This window comes from Macrobrachium nipponense, chromosome 35 (assembly GCF_015104395.2).
Source record: "Macrobrachium nipponense isolate FS-2020 chromosome 35, ASM1510439v2, whole genome shotgun sequence".
NCBI lineage: Eukaryota > Metazoa > Arthropoda > Malacostraca > Decapoda > Palaemonidae > Macrobrachium > Macrobrachium nipponense.
This window is the reverse complement of record NC_061096.1, coordinates 6,142,866-6,162,938: the sequence shown is the minus strand read 5'-3', so window position 1 is coordinate 6,162,938 and position 20,073 is coordinate 6,142,866. Positions and strand designations below refer to the sequence as shown.

Here is a 20,073-nt window from a genome sequence, read left to right as displayed (position 1 = left end):
CCCTGTTTCCGTTTCGAAGTGTTTATTGTTTGGTGTTTATTGCTGCTGACTCTGTTTCCGTTGCGAACGTGTTTATTGTTTGGGTTATGTCTGTTGACACTTGCTTTGTTCAGTTTGTAACAGTTTCTGCTCCGACCACCCAGATATTCAATGCTCGCGGGGTCTCTTGGGTTAAGGAATTTTCTTGTTTAGATACGGTTTTTAACAATAGGCACGGATGTTTCTATATCTTTTAGTCTAATTAATGGTTCTTTGCTGTATGGTGCGGGATTGCGGGATAATGCGTCAGCTATGATAAGTTGTTTTTGCTTTCCAGGTAGATATCTTATCTTGGCTCCAAAGACCTGAATGATCATTTGTCACCGAGTTCCTTTTTGGACTGTGATTAAAGCCTTTGAAAAACTCGGTAAAGGACTCATGTTCAGTAAGGACTTTATCAGGATAGCCATAGATTATGAACTTAAAATGTACTAGTGAGTTAAAGATACCTAGCCCTTCCTTGCCTATTACTGCATATTTACTTTCAGAGGGCTTAGTTTACATGAATAAAAAGCTATAGGAAAGAACTGTTTATCATATTGCTGAAGTAGTAATCCCTCTTACCCCCTTGGTCTGAGGCGTCTGTTGCAATAAAAAAAAATTCCTTATTTAAATCAGGGATTTTTAAGTTAGGTAAGCTGCATTTTCCGCTTTTAAGATATCGAACGCCTGTTGATGCTTTTCAGACCATAATAAATCTACGCTCTTCTTCGTAAGATCTGTTAAAGGAGCTGTCATGATTGAAGAGTTACATATTTACATACGATTGTAATACCCACTACAGCGCAAAAGTGCTGTATCCCCCTTTTACGTTAATAGGTACCGGAAGTTATGAATAGCCGACACCTTATTGCCTTGGACTACTTTAAGACCTTGACCAGACACATAAAACCTAGATAACATGTTCGGTTTTTAAAAAAACTCACATTTAGATATTTTACTCTGAGATTATTTGTCTTTGTCTCTGTAGCACTAGCTCTACTTTATGTGAATGTACTTCTAAGGTATTAGAAAAGATTACAAGATCATCCATATAGGCATGTAGGTTATCCCCTAAAAGTCTCCAAACACTATATTGTAATTGGGGCGCAACGTAAGCTGGAGGCATACGTAAAAAATTGATAATGTCCCCTGAGTGTGCTGAAAACGGAGTATGAGGTACAATCACTTAGGTAATGGTATCTGGTAAAAGCTTTTAAAGTAAGTCCAAGTTGGTGAAAAAAAAATTTATTCTAACCTAACAGAGATAAGATGTCGTCGGTACATCGCACTGGAAACTATCGGGAGTCGTTTCCTTGTTTAAGCGACAGAAATCTACGCAGATACGCCAAGTCCGATCTTTTATGGCATGACGTTTGAGGGAAAAATTATATGGGCTTATTTGATTTCCTAATGGCTCCTATTACTAACATTTTTCAACTTCGTCATTTATCTCTATTTTGAAGTTTCATTGGGGTTCTACGAAGGTACGTATATAGCTTTATGTTTGTCCTTAGACCGTATTTTGTTTTCAATGACATCCGTTTTTTCTCCCAGAGATCACTCGCTAGTGGAGAAACTTCCTGGTATTCAGGTAGAAAATAAAAAAAAAAATTCTGCTGAATCACCTCTGCTTGAATGACTTTACGGATATTACTTTAGATAGATTATCAGAGAGATTCATCCACGACCGGTTGGGCGTGATTAAAAATTAGCAACAATAAAAAATGCGATATTTATAACTTCCGTATCCACGATATATTACTTTTAGGGCTTTGTTCGCGGAATCGTTATATTTCAGAGTGTCGGGAAAGGATTAAAAAAAATTTCATTTCCCAGCAAAGTCTTTTTACACGCACTAAGACATTCGAGGGTGCATGCTTCTCGAGATTTTGCGTGCAAAGTGCGACTGTGGTTGTGGGAGAATTCTGTTGGGTCATTTGAACAATGTTACGATTTATGAGACAAATGTATAGTTCCTTTATATAAGTTATTATTTTGATTAACTGTCTCATTTTTGTTCAAACGGATTTTTTAATATGTTTGAAGGTTTATAGGATTTTTCCTTTGATAAACACGCCTTATTTTGCAGGATGTAAGATAATATTTTGTATACAACCCCCTAGATGGATCTTACAATTACACTACACACGATCAAACGTTTTTTATAACTATAGAGGTATCTGTAAACGCTCGCTTATCCGGACTTCTCATTAGGGAAGTTCGAATAACAGACGGTGAGTCCGTAAATACTGGTAATTAATTGTACTAAAGGAATAATAAGATATTCTAATTTTTACGGCGCGTACCGTCGGGCTTAATCCAGTACTACTCATAATAACTTATGTATTAAAAAAAAAAAACGAAAACCTGCTCTGATTACTTTATACGGTCGTGTGATGCATAGGGAAATTCCTTTTTAATTTTAAAAAGGTATTTGGGATGTATGATCCAACATCGCTTTTCCCCACTCTGCTAGAGTCGCTTATTGTGTGGAATTTGCTTTGCTTTGAAAACGTCGGCAGTTTTGACTGACCTTGACCGCTTGACTAGGTGACACAGTCACCGAGTTTGCTTGTTTGATTCTGAACGGGCTACTGTTTCTATTTCTTTTTGTAATAATTAGGATCCTTCTCTTTATTACCATCGGCAACATATTGTGTGTTTTTAGCATTATGTTGCTGGTTACGTATAAAGCAATGAATGACGAACTATTAGGAACTGAGCGATTACTAATAAGACAAGTTATCACTACTGCATTCCATATTAACTGTTTGTACTTCATTCTTTGCTAAAATTTGAAATAGTGAGGGATCCTGGTCAGCGCATTTAGCCTGATGAAAGTTTTTTACAGACATGTTATTCCTTGCAATCCAGCCATATTTTTTAAAGTTAAGTTGAGTCATTGAGGTTCGATATTTTATATAACTCAAAAAACTCAAGGCTAAAACTGCGATCGGGACTTGCAAAGGAGCATTTATTGTCATGACCCGAAATAGTGTTACCTCTAATTTATATAGATTTGTACAGGTGTTCCACTTGTTTTTTTGTGTGTTTTCTAATCACTACGGTGCTTAACGACCCTATCCATGCATCTGTATAAATACAGACGTCCACTGCGTAAACGCATATTCACTGTTTAATATGATTTGTTACGTAAGGGATTAATAATCACCCAAAATGATAAATTAACATAGTATATGATTATGATATTTCAGTAGAACTTCTGGAAACAGACACTCAAAGATAAAAAAAACTCGCAGTAGCGAAATCTCAATGATGTAGATAATTTCTGTAAAAAAGTAAGATTAAGAATGTCTCGTAACTTCAGTTCCAGCACAGGAATAACGAAATTCGACCTGCAAAGGAAACACTCAAAGTTACTCCAAATGAATAAAAAATTGTACTTAGACTTGCTTTTGTGGGAAGTCACGGTGTTCCGATAACGACACACGCCTTGGTCCTCCTTCTCTATTTAGCGGATGACCTGGTTTGGCTTCAGTTTCCCCCGTGCGCGTTGTTTCGATGATTCGAAGCCCTTGAAATCCGATGCTGCAGACGCGTTCGGTTTGTTTCTTGCAGTGCCGGAAACGCTCACTAATGATGTTTTCTTGAATGATTCTAATGAGAGACGAAGTTTCCGTTGCCGTAGGAAAAGGACACGTCGGTTTTGTTTCTTGAAGTTATTCACTAAACGATGATACTAAGTTGGTTGAAGAATCTGTTGCTTTCGTCGTCGTTGAAGAGTTCTTATTGTTTTCTGAAGTCGCTCACTAACGATGATACTAGATTGCTTGAAGAATCTGCTGCTTCCGTCGTCGTTGACTTCTTATGATACATGATTTATTATTCTGGTTTTTCTTCGTAGGACGTTGTAGAGTTCTTCTGGTACGCTGGCCACCAATATTAGGCTTTGTGCCTTGTATGATAAGGCGCCCTATGAGGTAATGTTAGACTAGCGATAATCTATACGCTAAGTCGGTTGGTATTGCACTTCCATCTTCAATGGAGTGTCTGGGGTTTTGTAGATCACTTACGAAGTCGGTATTATCTTTACGACGATGTTAAACTCATGGTTCGGTGAGGTTCTTGTAGAAAACACTAAGTATAAAAAATTATATATTCTTCTGAAGTTTTACATGGTGAAGATCAGATATGATTGTACAAGTCTTCTAATAACGATAGCTTGATCGCTTCTGCCAATGATGATGGCTAATCCTATTCCTCTACATGATAAAGCTTAGGTAAAGAGGTACAGGTCTTCTAATGACGATAGCTAACTCTGTTCTGCTTGTCTACCATCTCTGTTACAAGTTATGAAGGAACAGACAGTAGTTCGAACATATGAACATACAATCCAAATGACATAGTTTCATACGAACACACAATCAAAATGAGACACGCTACAGATCACGTAGGCGGTAGTTGTCTCAAGCAGGGAGCTTGGACTGTTTCAAACAAATGAATGACCACAGATGACGGCATGTCAACTTAGCCTACATACTTATTGTATACGTCATCTTTAGCGTCTCTAGTCTGATCACATTCCTGCAAGCAATCTGGTTGACCTCTTTAGTTTTAGACTTTTATATATATGGACTGACATTCCATATTTTTATTAGTAAATACTTACATATATATTGTATATATATACACAATATATATATATATATATATATATATATATATATATGATATATATATATATATATATATATATATATATATATACAAATATATACACATGTAACCATATTGTTTATTACATGTTGTGATCAAGTTGATTAGGAAGATTTCCTGAAGGAAAAATAACTGATGACTAACATTTTTTATGCTTAATAGCTACAATCGTATTTACAGATGTAATTTGTATTGAACTGTTGTTAACAATTATTCCTGTAGGCATATTTCCAAAAACTGATGTGAGTTTCGTTCTTCCACAGGTGTGACAGCTATTCCCATGGATGAAAAGTGAGTAAATGTTAATTGTTTTGTCCAATGTTTATTTACGGCAATATATTAAGCGAAACAATATTGAGAGTGATGAACAAGCCGCTTGTAATTATGATTTTTTTTGTAACGGGAAAATCATGCAAAGGACTACCTAGACAATTGTATATTTGGTATTCTTTTGTTATGAAAAATGTTAATGTAAAAGTGATTTTGAGAGACGACTTTCCCATTTATATGAATGAAAAATTTCTTCGTGTAAATATTTAGGAGTCAAACAATCCATATTTATGTAATTTTCCTTACTGTGAATATATGAATTATCTTGCGATTAAAATGTGGATCGGGAGGAACGGCCAAACATCCTGGTGTTGCAGTGATTCAAACTGTATTTCTTTGAAGCAGGCTCAGTAAAAGGGTACCATTGTATCATTGTTCAAGCCTTAGATAGACGCGTTTCCCACATTCACGCATTCTGATCCCGAATCATCAGTATTTTGAGATCTTAGGGATTCACTGCGGTATCGTCATAAATGCCTTGAAGTTCAGTATTTGTCAGGTTAATGGAAAATTGTCGGCCTCAAAAACTTGTGTCAAGCGCTTCGGGTAATCGAGCCAGATGGAAGCGGCGCTCGGGGTCTTCGTAGAAGTCGGCTCCCAGTGCCGCCGCCACTCAGATGGTGCAATCGTCGTTGGATCGACGATAAGGATTCACTTCATTAGTTTGTACGTCGTAGCTTCAGTCTTTCTTATGTTATGATGTGAATTGCGTTTTGTCTAGCTGGAATATTCTGATGTGGTTGTGCTTGTCACCAGAAATCAGGTTAACTTTGATCTTTTTGTCAGTGGGGAAGAGCGTGGGCGGACTTCGTTCAATCCACCGTTTTCACCGCACTGGGCAATGCAGGCGATGAGAAAGTGTTCTTTACCTAAAACTTTCAAAAACATCATCATCTCTACCAAGCAATCGTGGTTTTGAGAAGTCCCTGTAGATTACGGATAGGTCATACATATCTGACAGGCAAGTTCCTATTGCAGGGTGGCGGTCTGCCAATGTGTTAGCTTTGTGATGTATATGTTCCAAGTTAGAGGAGCAGAGAAGGCGACGCCATGTATTATGGACTGTATAGAAGATTTTAAATGATGACGTTGATGTCAATAATGCAATGGGAGTCACTGAAGATATTGGAATGCTTTATATTTAGATATTTAATTGTAGCAAAGTTACTTTATTTTAACCATTAATTCCTTTTTCATTGTTTCTTAAATAGTAATTTGGAATATAGCCTGGCTTTCATATATTCCTGTAATCACAAATTCTTCTTAGCTACGTGCCAACATAACTTCCTGTTGTTTTCAGTCATTTTTCTCTCATTTTATCCGCCACTTTCGGTGTTTGTGACTGCTCATGCTGGTGTCGGTTTGTGCCTGTTAACTGATTGTGACATCATCCATGATACAACTGCTCCTGGATCAGGACTGATATGCTTCTTTTTGTCATTATATGGGGATTTTCATTAATTGGAAGAAGTCCAATCTCCTGCCCGAATAGCAGACACAGTTCCCTGGCTCGTTGACTTTAATGGTATTGATGGGAGTTTGTCTGGAAGTTTTTAGTACTCTTCCTGTCCTGACACTACTGGCTCGTTTACCTATTCTTTATGGAGATACTTGTTCCAAACAGGTATATCCACCTGAATTTGCAGCAATGCTATTCATCTGTTATTCATCCTCCAGCAGTCTCTGTTCCATTGATCTTGTTTAATGGTTCGGTGATAAGAAATTCATTGTGGGAGCTCAACCAAACATCTTTCTATTGTAGATGTTCTGTTTGTGGATGCATCGGAGGAAGTGTGGTTCACACATTTGGGCAATTTATTTGTCTTGTGTGTGTGTGGTCTTGAGAGGATTCTCACCTTCAAGTCAATGTTCTGAAGACGAGTGGGGAGCTTTTGGCAAGGCAAATATTCTAGGATCACTTGACGAGACATTTGTTGAGTTGATGAATGCCAGTGCGACTCTAGTGTTAACAAGCAAATGGGATGGTCTCCCTATTCTTTTATAGGTTGGCAAGGCAGGTGCATGAGTGGGAGGTTCAACAAACCATCAAGCTGCCAGGTCTTAAAGGACATAGTTCTGGTACCAGACAGTAGTAACAAAGATGGTCAATGTGGCTAAACAGGAAGGTCCTAGTGCTCTGCTCTCTAGTACTGGACCCCAGGTTTGGAAAATACTGTACATTAGAAGAGACCTTACAGTGCCTGTGGGGCACCTTCACTGTGTATGGTTTTCCACCATTTGCCTGATTGTAAGTGATCCACCAAGTCTGGCTTACTCTAGATCTCAGAATGACTTAGCAATCATGAGCTAAGTTATATCTCAATCTGCTGGGCCTTCTTGTTGAGATGTCAAGAGAACTACCCCTATGGCCTTCTGTGTTTCAGCAGCCACATCTGTTGAGGTACCACCAGTCCATGCAGTTGCTTGCATTTTACAGTTGGAGACTATCCATCATCTCCAGGAAGAGAGAGGCTTTTTATGTAGGATTGTACCGGAGATGTTGGGTATATACCATTAGGAGATCTACAGCACACATCTACTTGGCAGTGGCCCATCTTATTTGGTTGATGTCATTTTACGGGTAATTCTCTATAAGAGCCAATTCAGCAGATTGTGGGGTTTCTTGTATACTTCCACTAAGACAACTTTGCCTTGGTATAAGTGTTCATTTTCTTGAGGAGCTTTGATTAGTTTTGCCTACCCTGTGAAGTTAGTTCTGTGGAGTAGGATGCCCTTCATATTCTCACAGGCTCTTGAAGAACTCTTGTTTGGGACTATGAACAGGAAAGTTACTCCCAAGATTTTCCGTGCTACGTCATACCATCAGTAATAGAGTAAAGAAATTGCATCATTTCTCCTAAGTGTTATTTGTTGGGATATGAATCCTTGTTTGTTGTCTTTTGGTTATGAATGTGTGGTGAAAACTCGGAACCCATATTTTATAATGAAAAATAAGATCTTGTTGTTTTATGATCATATATCCCTACAAGACTATAACTGAGGATGGACCAAGACAAGTGTCTGGTCTGCCAAGTGCAAGTTTTACTATGCTTCTTATATAGGACTTGGTATCTCATGCTTCAAAGTATGAGATGCTTCTTGTGCTCAAGATCTTGTGCTAAATGTTAACAACTGTTTGTTCATTCCATCAAGCATGGCACAAGGAGGAAATATCCAAGTACACCATCTCATTCTGACAGATGGTCATTAAGCAGGTATATAAGTATCTAAGAAGAGCAACAACTATACAACAGGTTAGGGGCAGGATGTTATGGGTTTTGCTCTTTATATAGTGTTGCGGGAACGTTTTGCTGTCACAGGTACTTTAAGGCAGGGGTTTGGCTATGTTAAATCACCTTTACTTCTTGGAGACCTTTCTTATATTATTGATTTTATCACCACTATTGTATATCTTATTAGTGTTTAGTTGCCTGATCTGAGGGGTTTAAAAGATTCTTGTGAAGGTTTTTTTTTTTTTTCCTCTAATGAAACGTACTTAAATGTGCAGTGATTTATCTCAGTCTATCCATTTATAGTCATTAATCTACCAGCCACACATTTACTTGATGTTTGAACCTTTTTACTACTTAATTTAGTGATCTTCATTCCTCAAACCACCATTCATGGAATTCTCGCCTTTTGAGGTGGCAATATATCTTAGTGTTTCTTTCTGAAGGCTGGATTAACACTCCTTTCTGACTGAAGCCTGTTTTTATCTCATTCTTTTCAGCTCTGCGGAATGATGTTTATCTGGCACTATGTATATATAATGGACCTGGTATAATTCTTTATGTTTTAAAGAGGATTTTACTGGAACTACCAGATCTTTGTGACAGACTAACCTGTCATAAAAAACCTTGGTGATAGAGAGAGAATTAAGAATTTGGTTGTTTAAAACTTTCTCTAGAAATACTAAGCCAGAAATGGCAAACCTTATGTGAAAGTTTCCTTATTAAAAAAATTCCGAGCTTGCTCAAAATCTGGGAGCCTCAGTATCTCCAAAGTTTTACTACACATAGGAATAAAGAGAAATCTGTTAAAACTCATGTACTGGACAGAAGGCTACAGTTTGCTGAATTCCTTCAGTACGTAGCCATCCTCATGTGGTTCAAGTTCATGACTATTCAAATCATGAGGTGCTTCAGTAGGGGTCCAAAGTTTCACAGATGAGTTTTTGAAGAAATTCTTGAATCATATAAATGCAACTACAATAAGAATGTATTTTGGCCTATGGGTCTGGCTCCTTACTCTAGCCCTTAATTTCCTTCGGGTTTGGTTAAGTTTTAACCTATTTCATTCTCCTTATTCCAATGTCTTTCGTCTTTATTATATAATTGCATGATTATTCCCATTCTCCAACGGGCGTATTTATAGTGAACACAACCTTGGAGAAATAGAAGAAAAAGATGATGTGGAATACGTCAGAATATATCAGAACGTCTCGTCAATCCATATATATATGATATATATATATAGATATATATATTAATATATATATATATATATATATATGTATATGTGTGTGTGTGTGTGTGTGTGTGTGTATTTTAGCGTGTGTTCGTGCGTTCATTGGTGAGTACGGACCTGCTAATTTTGTTGAGTGACACGACATTAACCTTTCTTCTAATACTCAGCACCGTGAACTGTCAAAACAACCATGAAAGTTATCAATCGGTAACACGAAGCATCAATCACAGCCTCATCAGCTGTGTCCATATTAGTATTTAGGTTGTTTGCAGTTTTAGTTGCACTTGAAATATGAAAGCAATAAAAGAAGGAGAAAGAGGGCAAGAGAGAAACTAGGAAATATTTTGTAGTATAAGGCATGGAAGACTATAAATAGAGCACGACAACCGTTCCGAAAGAAGGACCGCGCAACAAATAAACAAAAGTGAAGTTGTTTGTAGTTGTTCTTGGGTGTTGAATAGATCCCAAGGAGATGGAAAAAGTGAGAGCGGTACTGTTTCTGCATTTGACGCTGTTTAAAGAGAGATCTGCCAAGTGTCACGTCAAGTGGGACCCCTACACTATTCCATTTTCACACCACTTGAACCCAATTTTGCAATTGTAGGGTTCGTAACATTAATGCCATTTGAGCTCCTCTTTGCGCTGTGGCTCGTGTTGTTGTTGTTGTTGTTTTGATTGTTGTTAATAATGATATTGTTATTCTGTTGTTAATATTGTTTTTGTTGTTACGATTACCATATGCCTAGTTTTTGCTCCACAAGTGAAGTGTTAAAATGGTCTATTCTTTGATAAAGGGAAAAATGTAGTAGTGACGTGTCGTCTCTCTTAGTTTGGTCTGGAGGTCTTGAACCACATATTAATGATAAAAACACATTTCTTAAGTATTTTATGAATGAGGGAATAAGTTCATATATAATCGGTAAATGTGATTATCGGGGAAAATTGAAGTTGTCAAGAGTGCAGAATATATCTGGGGGGAAACCCAAACCATGATTTTATTCCAAAATTATATTGGTCTTAATTCCGGTTTTTATTATGATCTTGGCCCCTTAACGCAACAGATTTTAGCCAATGTTTCTTGCTTATACCAACTTGTGCATGTAAAGTCATTGTTTAACTGCATCTTAGTTTTGTAAGTGTATTGATAGGTTAGAGCACCAGGAAAATATTTTCCAGCTATGCATCTCTGCTGCTATACAAATTCACTGACGCACACAATTAAGATGTTTTATGGAATCAGTAGCTTCATAGATACATTATTTTGTTTAGGCATCTTGCTAATTAGTCCGCAATACTTCGTGTGCTTATATAATATACATACATTTTTCCGCAGCAGAGATTCATAGTTGGAAAATATTTTCCTGGTGCCATAAACCATCATAATAACACCGACAAAATTCAGATGCATGTATGCAGGGACTTTATTATATACAGGAACCTAAGTGTGTGTGTGTGTGTGTGTGTGTTGACCAAAATAACATAAGTTATGGCCATGCAAACTCATGCCCTCAGAAATTTGCTAAGGTATGTAAAGTAAAGGTATTATTTTGCTGATGCATAATCCGTGCAAGTTTGAGGGTTTGCTGTTGTTGTCGTTGGATCCAAAGGGAATAAATACGTAGGTTCTTCGTCAATTTTAGGGCATTAGGGCATATCCTCTCAAGGGAAGAGCGTCCTTTTACAAGACACGAGTTTTTCTTGTTATAGTAAGCCAAAGTGTGATCAGTACTGAATTTCGAGACTTCAGGAGCGTCAGTTAGATGGGAAGGAATAATCTGAACGTCAAAAGGAATTTCTGAATTGTGTTGGAGTTAAATGCAAATGAAAATAAAAACATGATAACGCTTTTTGAGGTGAACTCTATATTCAGTATTTGCTTAGTAAGAACGGTTGAAAGCAAATCAAGTAACAAAGAGAGATATCAGGAAAAAGTGTAACATACGTGAAAAGTAACCAAGAATGCTTTGAGGTTATATGGCCCAATAAAAAAAAAGGGGGTGGGGGCGCTTGAACGAAAGGGTGTGAATACCAATGCAGTGTGTGAGTGATGCGAATAACCGAATGTCTGTAAAGTTGCGGGATGAATGTTATGGAGGAACATGAACCCCGCTGATCCTTTAGAAGTTTAGTACCCAAGCTTAGGGATCTGTCAGTCTATTAATGATGAAAGGAGCAATGTTGTTATGACTTGTGCTTCCTTTATTTTGGTCTTGGGCCTTATCCGTTTTGGAAAAACGAGCTATTATACTAATGGAAGAAACACGTTTCTTGAGTATTTTATTAACGGTGGAAAACTTCGTATAGGATAAAATTTTAAGCCACTCTTACCATATTTCATATCCGAAATCTCTGCATAAACGCATCTTTATATGGTAAGCGTTAAAATGTGTAGACATGAAATATGTTTTATTAATATCTCCTACTTGGTGTGTAAACTTCTTGCTCTACTGAAAATAGAAAGGAGCAGTGTTCGGCCTGCTGAATTAGATGGCTGTTATTTCAGTTTATGAATGTGACTTCAATCGAGCTTCAAATTTCCCATAGCTCTCTCACAAAACTGAGATGCATTGCAGTCAGGGCTGCCTTTGTCTATTAATGAAATTTATGAATGATCGAAGTTTCTGTTATCGTCATCTGCTTGTCCTTTGGACGCTCAAAAGACTCGTAAGCTTTGACGATATTTTTTTGATCGAATTGATGTCCGAATGGTTACCGACCATTTTCAGTTCTTGTAGAGCTGGCTTCTGTCCTGGTCCTTTGTGGATAGATTTAGATTCTTTGTGAAATAGTAAAGTGCCTTGAATAAGTTTGGCGACATCCATCATTAATGTCATGGCATAGATTATTGATGTTTGTATTATATATGCGCACTTTTAAGTAGTTTACTGGTATCTGGTAGGCCTGTGCTCAAATAACCACAGGATTTGAGGGATATGGAAGCTTAGTTAACTATCCAAAGTAATGCTGCATCACTGGATTGTCATATGACCAATTTCTTAGTAGTTTTTTATCTTTAATTGAGATTTAAGATTTCCTGTTTTTCTCTACTTGGGTACCTGACGTGCCCCTAGTATTTGCTAAGTTCGGTCCTGTAGTTAATCACTTTTCTCAATTACAAAAATTCTCTCTACAGTAAAAGAGTGGGATTAGTTAATGGACTGATTTTCACAAAATGATTATAAGTAATGGCAGGGTGTGAAGTTGTGTTATACACACACACCCAGGGGAGACTTTTACAAAATGATTATAAGTAATGGCAGAGTGTGAATTTGTGATATACACACGGAGGGGAGACTTAGAAAATGATTATAAGTAATGCCAGGGTGTGTAGTTGTGTTACACACACGCAGGGGAGACTTAACAGAATGATTATGAGTAATGGCAGGGTGTGAATTTGTGTTACACAAACGCAGGGAAGACTTTTACAAAATGATTATAAGTAATGGCACGGTGTGAATTTGTGTAACACACACGCAGGGGAGACTTTTACAAAATGATTATAAGTAATGGCAGGGTGTGAATTTGTGTTACAAACGCAGGGGAACCGAAATTTCATCATGTTGTTGAAATCGGCCTTAAAATTTATACTGGCCATCGTCTTCTGACGTGTAAGTAAACATTAAATTGATAATCATCTCGTGTTAAAAAAATTAAATCGACAATTATCTCATTTTCGAGAAATTAAATTAACTATCATCTGATGTTCGGGATTCAAAATGTACAGTGACTTACGTTCACACACACATATATATATATAGATAGATAGATAGATAGATAGAAAAATATATAGATAGATAAATATATAGATATACAAAGTTTATAGTATATATAATGAGAGAGAGGGGGGGGGGAGGGGAGGGGGGGGGACGTTGGGAGGACCATTGCGAATTATAATCTGGATGATTAATATGATAAATTTAATCATTAATCTTGAGGAAATTTCAGTTGCCCAAAACCAAAACTGTATAATACGTATCATGGATATTGACAGAAATGTTCGACTTATTTCAGTTCCCAGGAACTTGTTTATCATCAATGGGAAGAGAAAAAGTAATAGTAAAGTAAAATATTTTGGTCTCTTCGATATGACATTCCCTGATTTGTACTCATACAATTCTAAAACTGGGGCATGTCCTAATTAGTATAGAATTAAAGAAGAATTGAACTCAAGGTAATGACCACTGGAGTGTAACGTTAGAACTTGAGTTTAATCTGTTATCTTGGTCTGTATACCAGATAATACATTGAATTGGGAGTGGATGCAACCATGATTTTGTAGTGGATGCAACCATAGTGTTCATACCTAGGAGTATCTGGCATCTTTCGTGCGTTCGGGAGCTCATTGTCATCTGTTCAGTAATTTGCCAAATAAAAATCTTTCCGTTGCTTTTTTACCAACTTCTGTACCTGAGACTAGTAAACTGTTGACTGAATGTCATCAAGGTACTAAATTAAACTTGTATATGATCCAATTAATTGAAGAAATGCGATTTTTCTCCGCGTTCTATTTAATTAAGGTTTAAATTTTCGACGTTTCTTGAAATGCGGGTTATGCAGGTTGTGAAAGTAATAATTTTTTTGTTTGTTTGGAAGTACGCTGACGTACACTGACCTTTAGTGACAGCGTTTGGGCAGCCGATTTCCCATCCCACAGTTACTTATGTAAGAAGTGGGTTTGGATGGAGTCATTGTACAGAAGCGACGACCGAGGTTGTTTTACTGCTCGATGACGTCATGTGAAGCGAGCGAGAAGGGTGTTCCCTATTCGTGTTTTATTTGCTAACACGATGACATTTAGTTAGTTTTTTCGGTATCGTCGCTTTTATGTACACATTCCTTCAAGATCTTTATTAACTGCTTCGTATCCCATCACAACATGACGACGAATAGGGGTTTCAACTGTGAAATGGCATTCGAGGAAAACTTGACTTGAAATGGCAACACTGTCCACCTGTTGCAGCGTGGAACCATGCCCCCTAGCCCCTCGCCCCTTGCCCCTCGGCCGCGGAGGAATAGAAAGAAAGAAAGAAAGAAAGAAAGAAAAACTTTCTTTAGGGGATTAACAATAATTTTCCATTTAACCTATCAGTACTTACAAATGAGAATGTGTGGCCTTTCCATGAGCAGAATCTGAATCTTATGTACTGTTGGCAATGCGATTATGCGAGTTCGGCCGAACCCATTCGAAGGCTTGTTTTGACAAGTCTGTTCAAGATCAAGGTGACGTCATTATTCCGGCAAAGTCATGCAGTGTTTACAAAGATGGGGAAAAGGACAAGTCCCAGGAGAGATTCTGATGAGAAAGTCCTGATCTCTCTCAAGGAATTACATCATGAGAGAGAGAAAGAGAGAGAGAGAGCGAGAGAGAGGTCATCGCATCTGGGGGTGACGTAATCAAGGTGTTAGTCATCGTTACGCCTCCCACCGGCAGACGAGAGAGAGAGAGAGAGAGAGAGAGAGAGAGAGAAGAGAGAGAGCGATTGATTATTATAATATACATACATATATAATATAAATGTTTATACACACACACACACACACACACACACATATATATATATATATATATATATATATATATATATATTATTATATATATGTATATATATGTGTGTGCGTTGTGTGTATATATATATCAACGATTATATTAACTGATGAAGAGGTGGAGGAATAGGTTGCTAAACAAGGGAAAAGTCCTGCTTTTCTAAAAGACTTACAATCATCTATCAGCATGGTTTCAAATTATATTTCAGCGCCGTTGACGACTCTCTCTCTCTCTCTCTCTCTCTCTCTCTCTCTCTCTTGTATATGGAGCCGTGGCAGTAAAAACATAATTATCCTGATTTTTGGTAATATTATACTCTTGTATTTGATATCGTAATATATCAGCATATCATCCCCTGTCTATAATGACTACTGATAACGGCTTCACATGATACTGATTATTCCAGTCAGTGTCGCCACAAGAGTGGTTGGCTGAGTTCTCCCTTCCCGTCGCCTTTCCAGGTGAAGGAATTTCACAACTGGGTCTTGAATGTACTGAGTTTTCATGTGATTTTCATACAAAGGAAACTAAAACTAAAAAAGAAATAGTTAAATAGAATTGAAACAATAACAGAAAAAAGAAAAAAGATCCAGTAGAGAGATCCTGGGGAAAGGTCAAGGTGCAGCGGCGGCGGCGGGGAAGAAAGAGGAGTTGAAAGGGAGATTTACGATTCGAAAATTGAAATAAAGTAGAAAATGAGGAGGCCGAGGCGGACCTCCTTGCCGCTTCGTAAGGGCGTTCTTAGTCATGTTACAGTTTATGTCTCGCTTAGTACTGCTGGAGGGGGTTCCTGAAGGCAGACTATTTGACCAGCACATTTCTTTGACTGCAAAGTCTAGGACCTTTGAAAGGGCGGGGGTAGGGAGGGGGATGGATAAAAATAGGGATCTACTGACCCGCTCATTAAATGAAGGGTGGGAAGATTGCAAGAGTTTGGAATAAGGAAATTTACCGAGGGGGAAGCGTCTTGCATTCAAATATATACTCTTGTTTCAATTCCTTCCATGAATGACGAGTGATCACACTTCGCCTGCCAGCAGGTAGAGATCTCATCATCCTGCCCGACTCCCGAGTGTTCCCTTTCTCGTCCTGTCATCTTTTGAGAGATTCGAGCTCGCTAGCACATGAGAGAGAGATCCACCTTTAACTTGGGTTTTAAGAAAGGAGGAGGAGTTTTCGTCTATCCCCTTCTCTAGAAAGGGTGATAGAACGGGTGTATGTTTTGGTGAATTTTCTCATTGAAGGAATTTAAAGAAGAGCATATTCAGTTCTCAAAGGAATCGTGGAGGATATTGTAAAAGTTTCGATTATTAACCGTTATCATAGTCGCCATTAAAAAGTAAAAATTATTGAGAGAGAGAGAGAGAGAGAGAGAGGAGGAGAGAGGAGAGAGAGAGAGAGAGAGAGTATTCAAAGTCGAGCGGCCTCATTTTATGCCCCGACTGAAGATATGCGAAGTCAGTCTGTGAGGTAGGGTAAATATCCCATCGAAATCATCTATCATGGGTTTGCTAAAATGAGTAAAATTGTTGGGCAGAAATTACACCGAAAACAGTGATCGAAATAAAAATGCTAATGTAAATTCATGTCTGCCCTTATTGTTAGTATTATGGATGTTTGGAACTTTTATATTATAGGAACGATATTGTTATAGGCAACATAGAGGCAATTTTGGCAGTATGCGTCGATTTTATAATTTGATAATAATAATAATCGACGTGGTTCCTCATTCGTCGCAGACTTCTTCCCAATTCTTTCCACGTTCGCCAGCTATGTAAACACACCTTAGTACCTCCTCCCATAGCAAACATGTTTACTTATTATAACTTTGCATTCCCTCAGACTTTTTTTATGCCTTTTGTTCTCTGGATGATTTGCGATTAAGGTTCTTGGTTTTTGTTTGTTGAAATGAAAAGGGCTGCTGTTTTGATTTCCACAGTGATATTAATCATTACTATTATCGTTCTGATTAGACATACTATAGTATGTTTAATCATAATGATAATAGTAATGATTAATATTGTTCTGAAAAACAAAACAGGGATGAGTACTTGAATTCATACCATATCCATACTTGCTGTAGCATGTTTAAAACTGTAAAAAATGGAAATACACAGTTAAGGGATACACATACGAGTAAATACATTAGTAAAACAATGCAAGTGAATATTCCAACTTTCAAAATGCTAAAACCTAATTTAAAAATGATTATTTACAAGGTACAAAAAGTTAATAGAATGCAGTGTGTGTGTGTGTGTATATATATATATATATATATATATATATATATATATATTATATATATATATTTATATATATCATACATACCATACATACATACTACATACATACATACATACATACATATACATAATGAATTTTTTTTTATTACCGCCTTGATTTATATACAATGATTAAGCTACAAAATGACGTTTAATATCCAATTCACGCTACCTCGGGGATATTTCCAACGGGGAATTATTATTGATAAATGGATCGGTACTGAAGTGTCTTCGGGGATAATTCCCCGTCGGAAATATTCCCGAAGCAGCGTGAATTAGTTATTGAAGGACATTTGGAGCTGAATGATATACGTACATACATAAAACAATAAAGTTTTAGCATTTTCGAACACTGGGATATTCTTCAACATTGTATTTCTAATGTACAGTGATGCTGAAATCTCATGCGACATGATTCTTTTTGTATCGTCCAGATTCTCAGACTCAACGTGACATGGCTAAATAGTGTTGAAATGATCCCTTTTATGCATCGGTATAATTCGTGATCCGTGTGATTAGAACTTATTTTATTTTTTTCCACATTGCTTAGTTCAAAGTATGGCGTGTAAGGTTAGCGTCAATGACAGCGCTTAGCTTGCTCCTCAGGCTGGTCAACATAACTACCTCTGCAGCATTTTTAACAGGAGACTTAATAAGCTCAACAGTCAACATAACATTTTCAACCTAGGAATATGAATTACAACGAGTTTTCTTTGAATGTTGAGGTTTTAGGCTGTCTTCTAGGTGCCTGGATGTTGCAAATGAATAAATTTGTAGAGATTACTTTTTCTTTGAGGAATAAAAGATGATGATTTTCATTATATGGAGAAGATGGCTATTAATCGAGATATAAGTATCAATACGAAGGCTATAACACTTGTTTTTTTAACCAGCTTAAAATATTTCTTATATATGGTACCTTGAAGTGCAAGAATGTGTAGAAATGTGTCCAGAAATTGTTAGTATAGAATTGTGAATGCTTAGTGTAAAGTAAAGAAATCTAACACACCTAGGCCTAGGAACAAAGTCTTGGCTTTGACAAAAGAATAATTGCATGGGCGAATATTTGCTAGTATGCCATCATTTTTGAAGTATTTAAGAAATATAACAAATAATTTTGTCTGAAAATCCAAATATTCCTCTAACACATATGAAGTAAATGTTTTCAAAATCATTTCATTGTCGCTACTCATTATAGACCTATGTTACACCAGGTGGTTGTTGTTACACTGCCACTCTAGGTTGCGTCACACACGCTCTCCTCGCACATTGATGTCAGTGGGCGCATTCTACTTTTGCATATACAAAATTAAATTTTTTCAGTTTTTAGGTGTAAAAGCAATCAAATAGAAATATTTTAAATGTTGTGCTTGCTTTGGAAGCAATATTAAATTATGACAATTAAATTTTTTTTTTTTTTTTTACATTTGAACTGAGATTTGACGATGCCTTCGTTTTGGTCAGAGGCATCAACGATGTTTGAACGAAAGTTTCAAAAATGTTTCGTAAGTGTTTTTCTGAAGTTTTGCATTGAAATAATAGATAAATGTGGAGCATGTCAGGTTGCCAGTTAGCGAATTTTCGACGAAATCATATGCAGTAATGTAGCATAAGTTCTAGGCACAGCTGTACTTATGTATATCCTTTTAAGTGGAACTCTCCATTTTCATAACATGATTTTCTCTACAGTTATATATTATGATTTCACGTTCTTGGTTGCTGAAAAAATGAGGTAGCTTCGCATTGAACCTCCTGAAAGGCCCTGTTAGAGAACAGAATCATAATCACAAACTCTAGACATTTAGTTTCACTGAAGTACATTTATACCAAATTATGTGAATAAGCAATTTAGACGTTAAGGGTGGCAGAGACTCGCAATGATCCAGAAATGAAATGAAACGCGGTTGATATGACTGGAAAATGGTCCAGGCATGGGGATGAAGTTTGAGCACAATGAATTATTTAGTGGTTCCTGGCGTCACTTCCAAGGGGTTCCAGAGTTCTTACAGCGAGCTGGATGAAATTTTCGTCTTGGTTGCCGGCTGGTCTTGACTTCTTCTAAATTGCGGAGCAGATGGAGATGGGTTTGCACTAAGGAACTAATAGAACAACATGTGGTGGTCTCCGGAGGAGAGGGGGAGCAAAAAGAGGGGGTGGGATTCCCAGGTGATAGATGTGTGTGCTTGGGCAGCTGGAGAAATTTAAATGCAGCTCGTCTGTCGCCTTGTTTTTATCACCTCCGTTCCAGCGGTCCTTTGTCTAGGCCTGTTCCTCTGTCCAATGTGTGCTTCTGCCCAAGGTCTCTAGCTGGTGCCTGTGGAGGTAATTTCAAGGGCGGTGAGTTTGGACGGGACAAAAGATGAGTCATGGGACACTCAAAGAAAATGGTAGACTGGTTAAGAAGGGCAACTTATAAATGTCTGAATTTCCCTCTAAAAGAAGTTATTATGTCTTGGAATGGCACAGGCAAGCCAGAAACAAAGACAAATGCCCATGCAAACAACTATGCTGTCCATACCCCTCTGAGTGGACTCATGACAGAAACAAAATAAAACACTACAGATAATAATCTTCACATTTGAACGCATACTCTATGCGCAGAGAATTTAGAATTATTTAATTCTTGAGAATTTGAATAAATCAAGAAAATTAAAGAACTACTGTGACATGACTAAAGTGACTAATAACTGACACATGTTATAGCCAAAAAAGAGAGAAAAAAACCCAAAGTACATTGCTCTTGAAATGCAA

The 20,073-nt window shown here is 37.3% G+C and overlaps 1 protein-coding gene across 1 annotated transcript in view; it reads left to right on the top strand.

The window, feature by feature from the left end:
* The window catches only part of LOC135208406 (mucin-5AC-like), a 229,572-nt gene that overhangs the window by 65,568 nt on the left and 143,931 nt on the right, over window positions 1-20,073 (top strand). Inside the window, exon 2 of the mRNA XM_064240541.1 lies at window positions 4,962-4,989. Within this exon, the coding sequence (XP_064096611.1) occupies window positions 4,979-4,989 (11 nt within the window). The 5' untranslated portion in view covers window positions 4,962-4,978. The remainder of the gene's footprint in view (window positions 1-4,961; window positions 4,990-20,073) is intronic.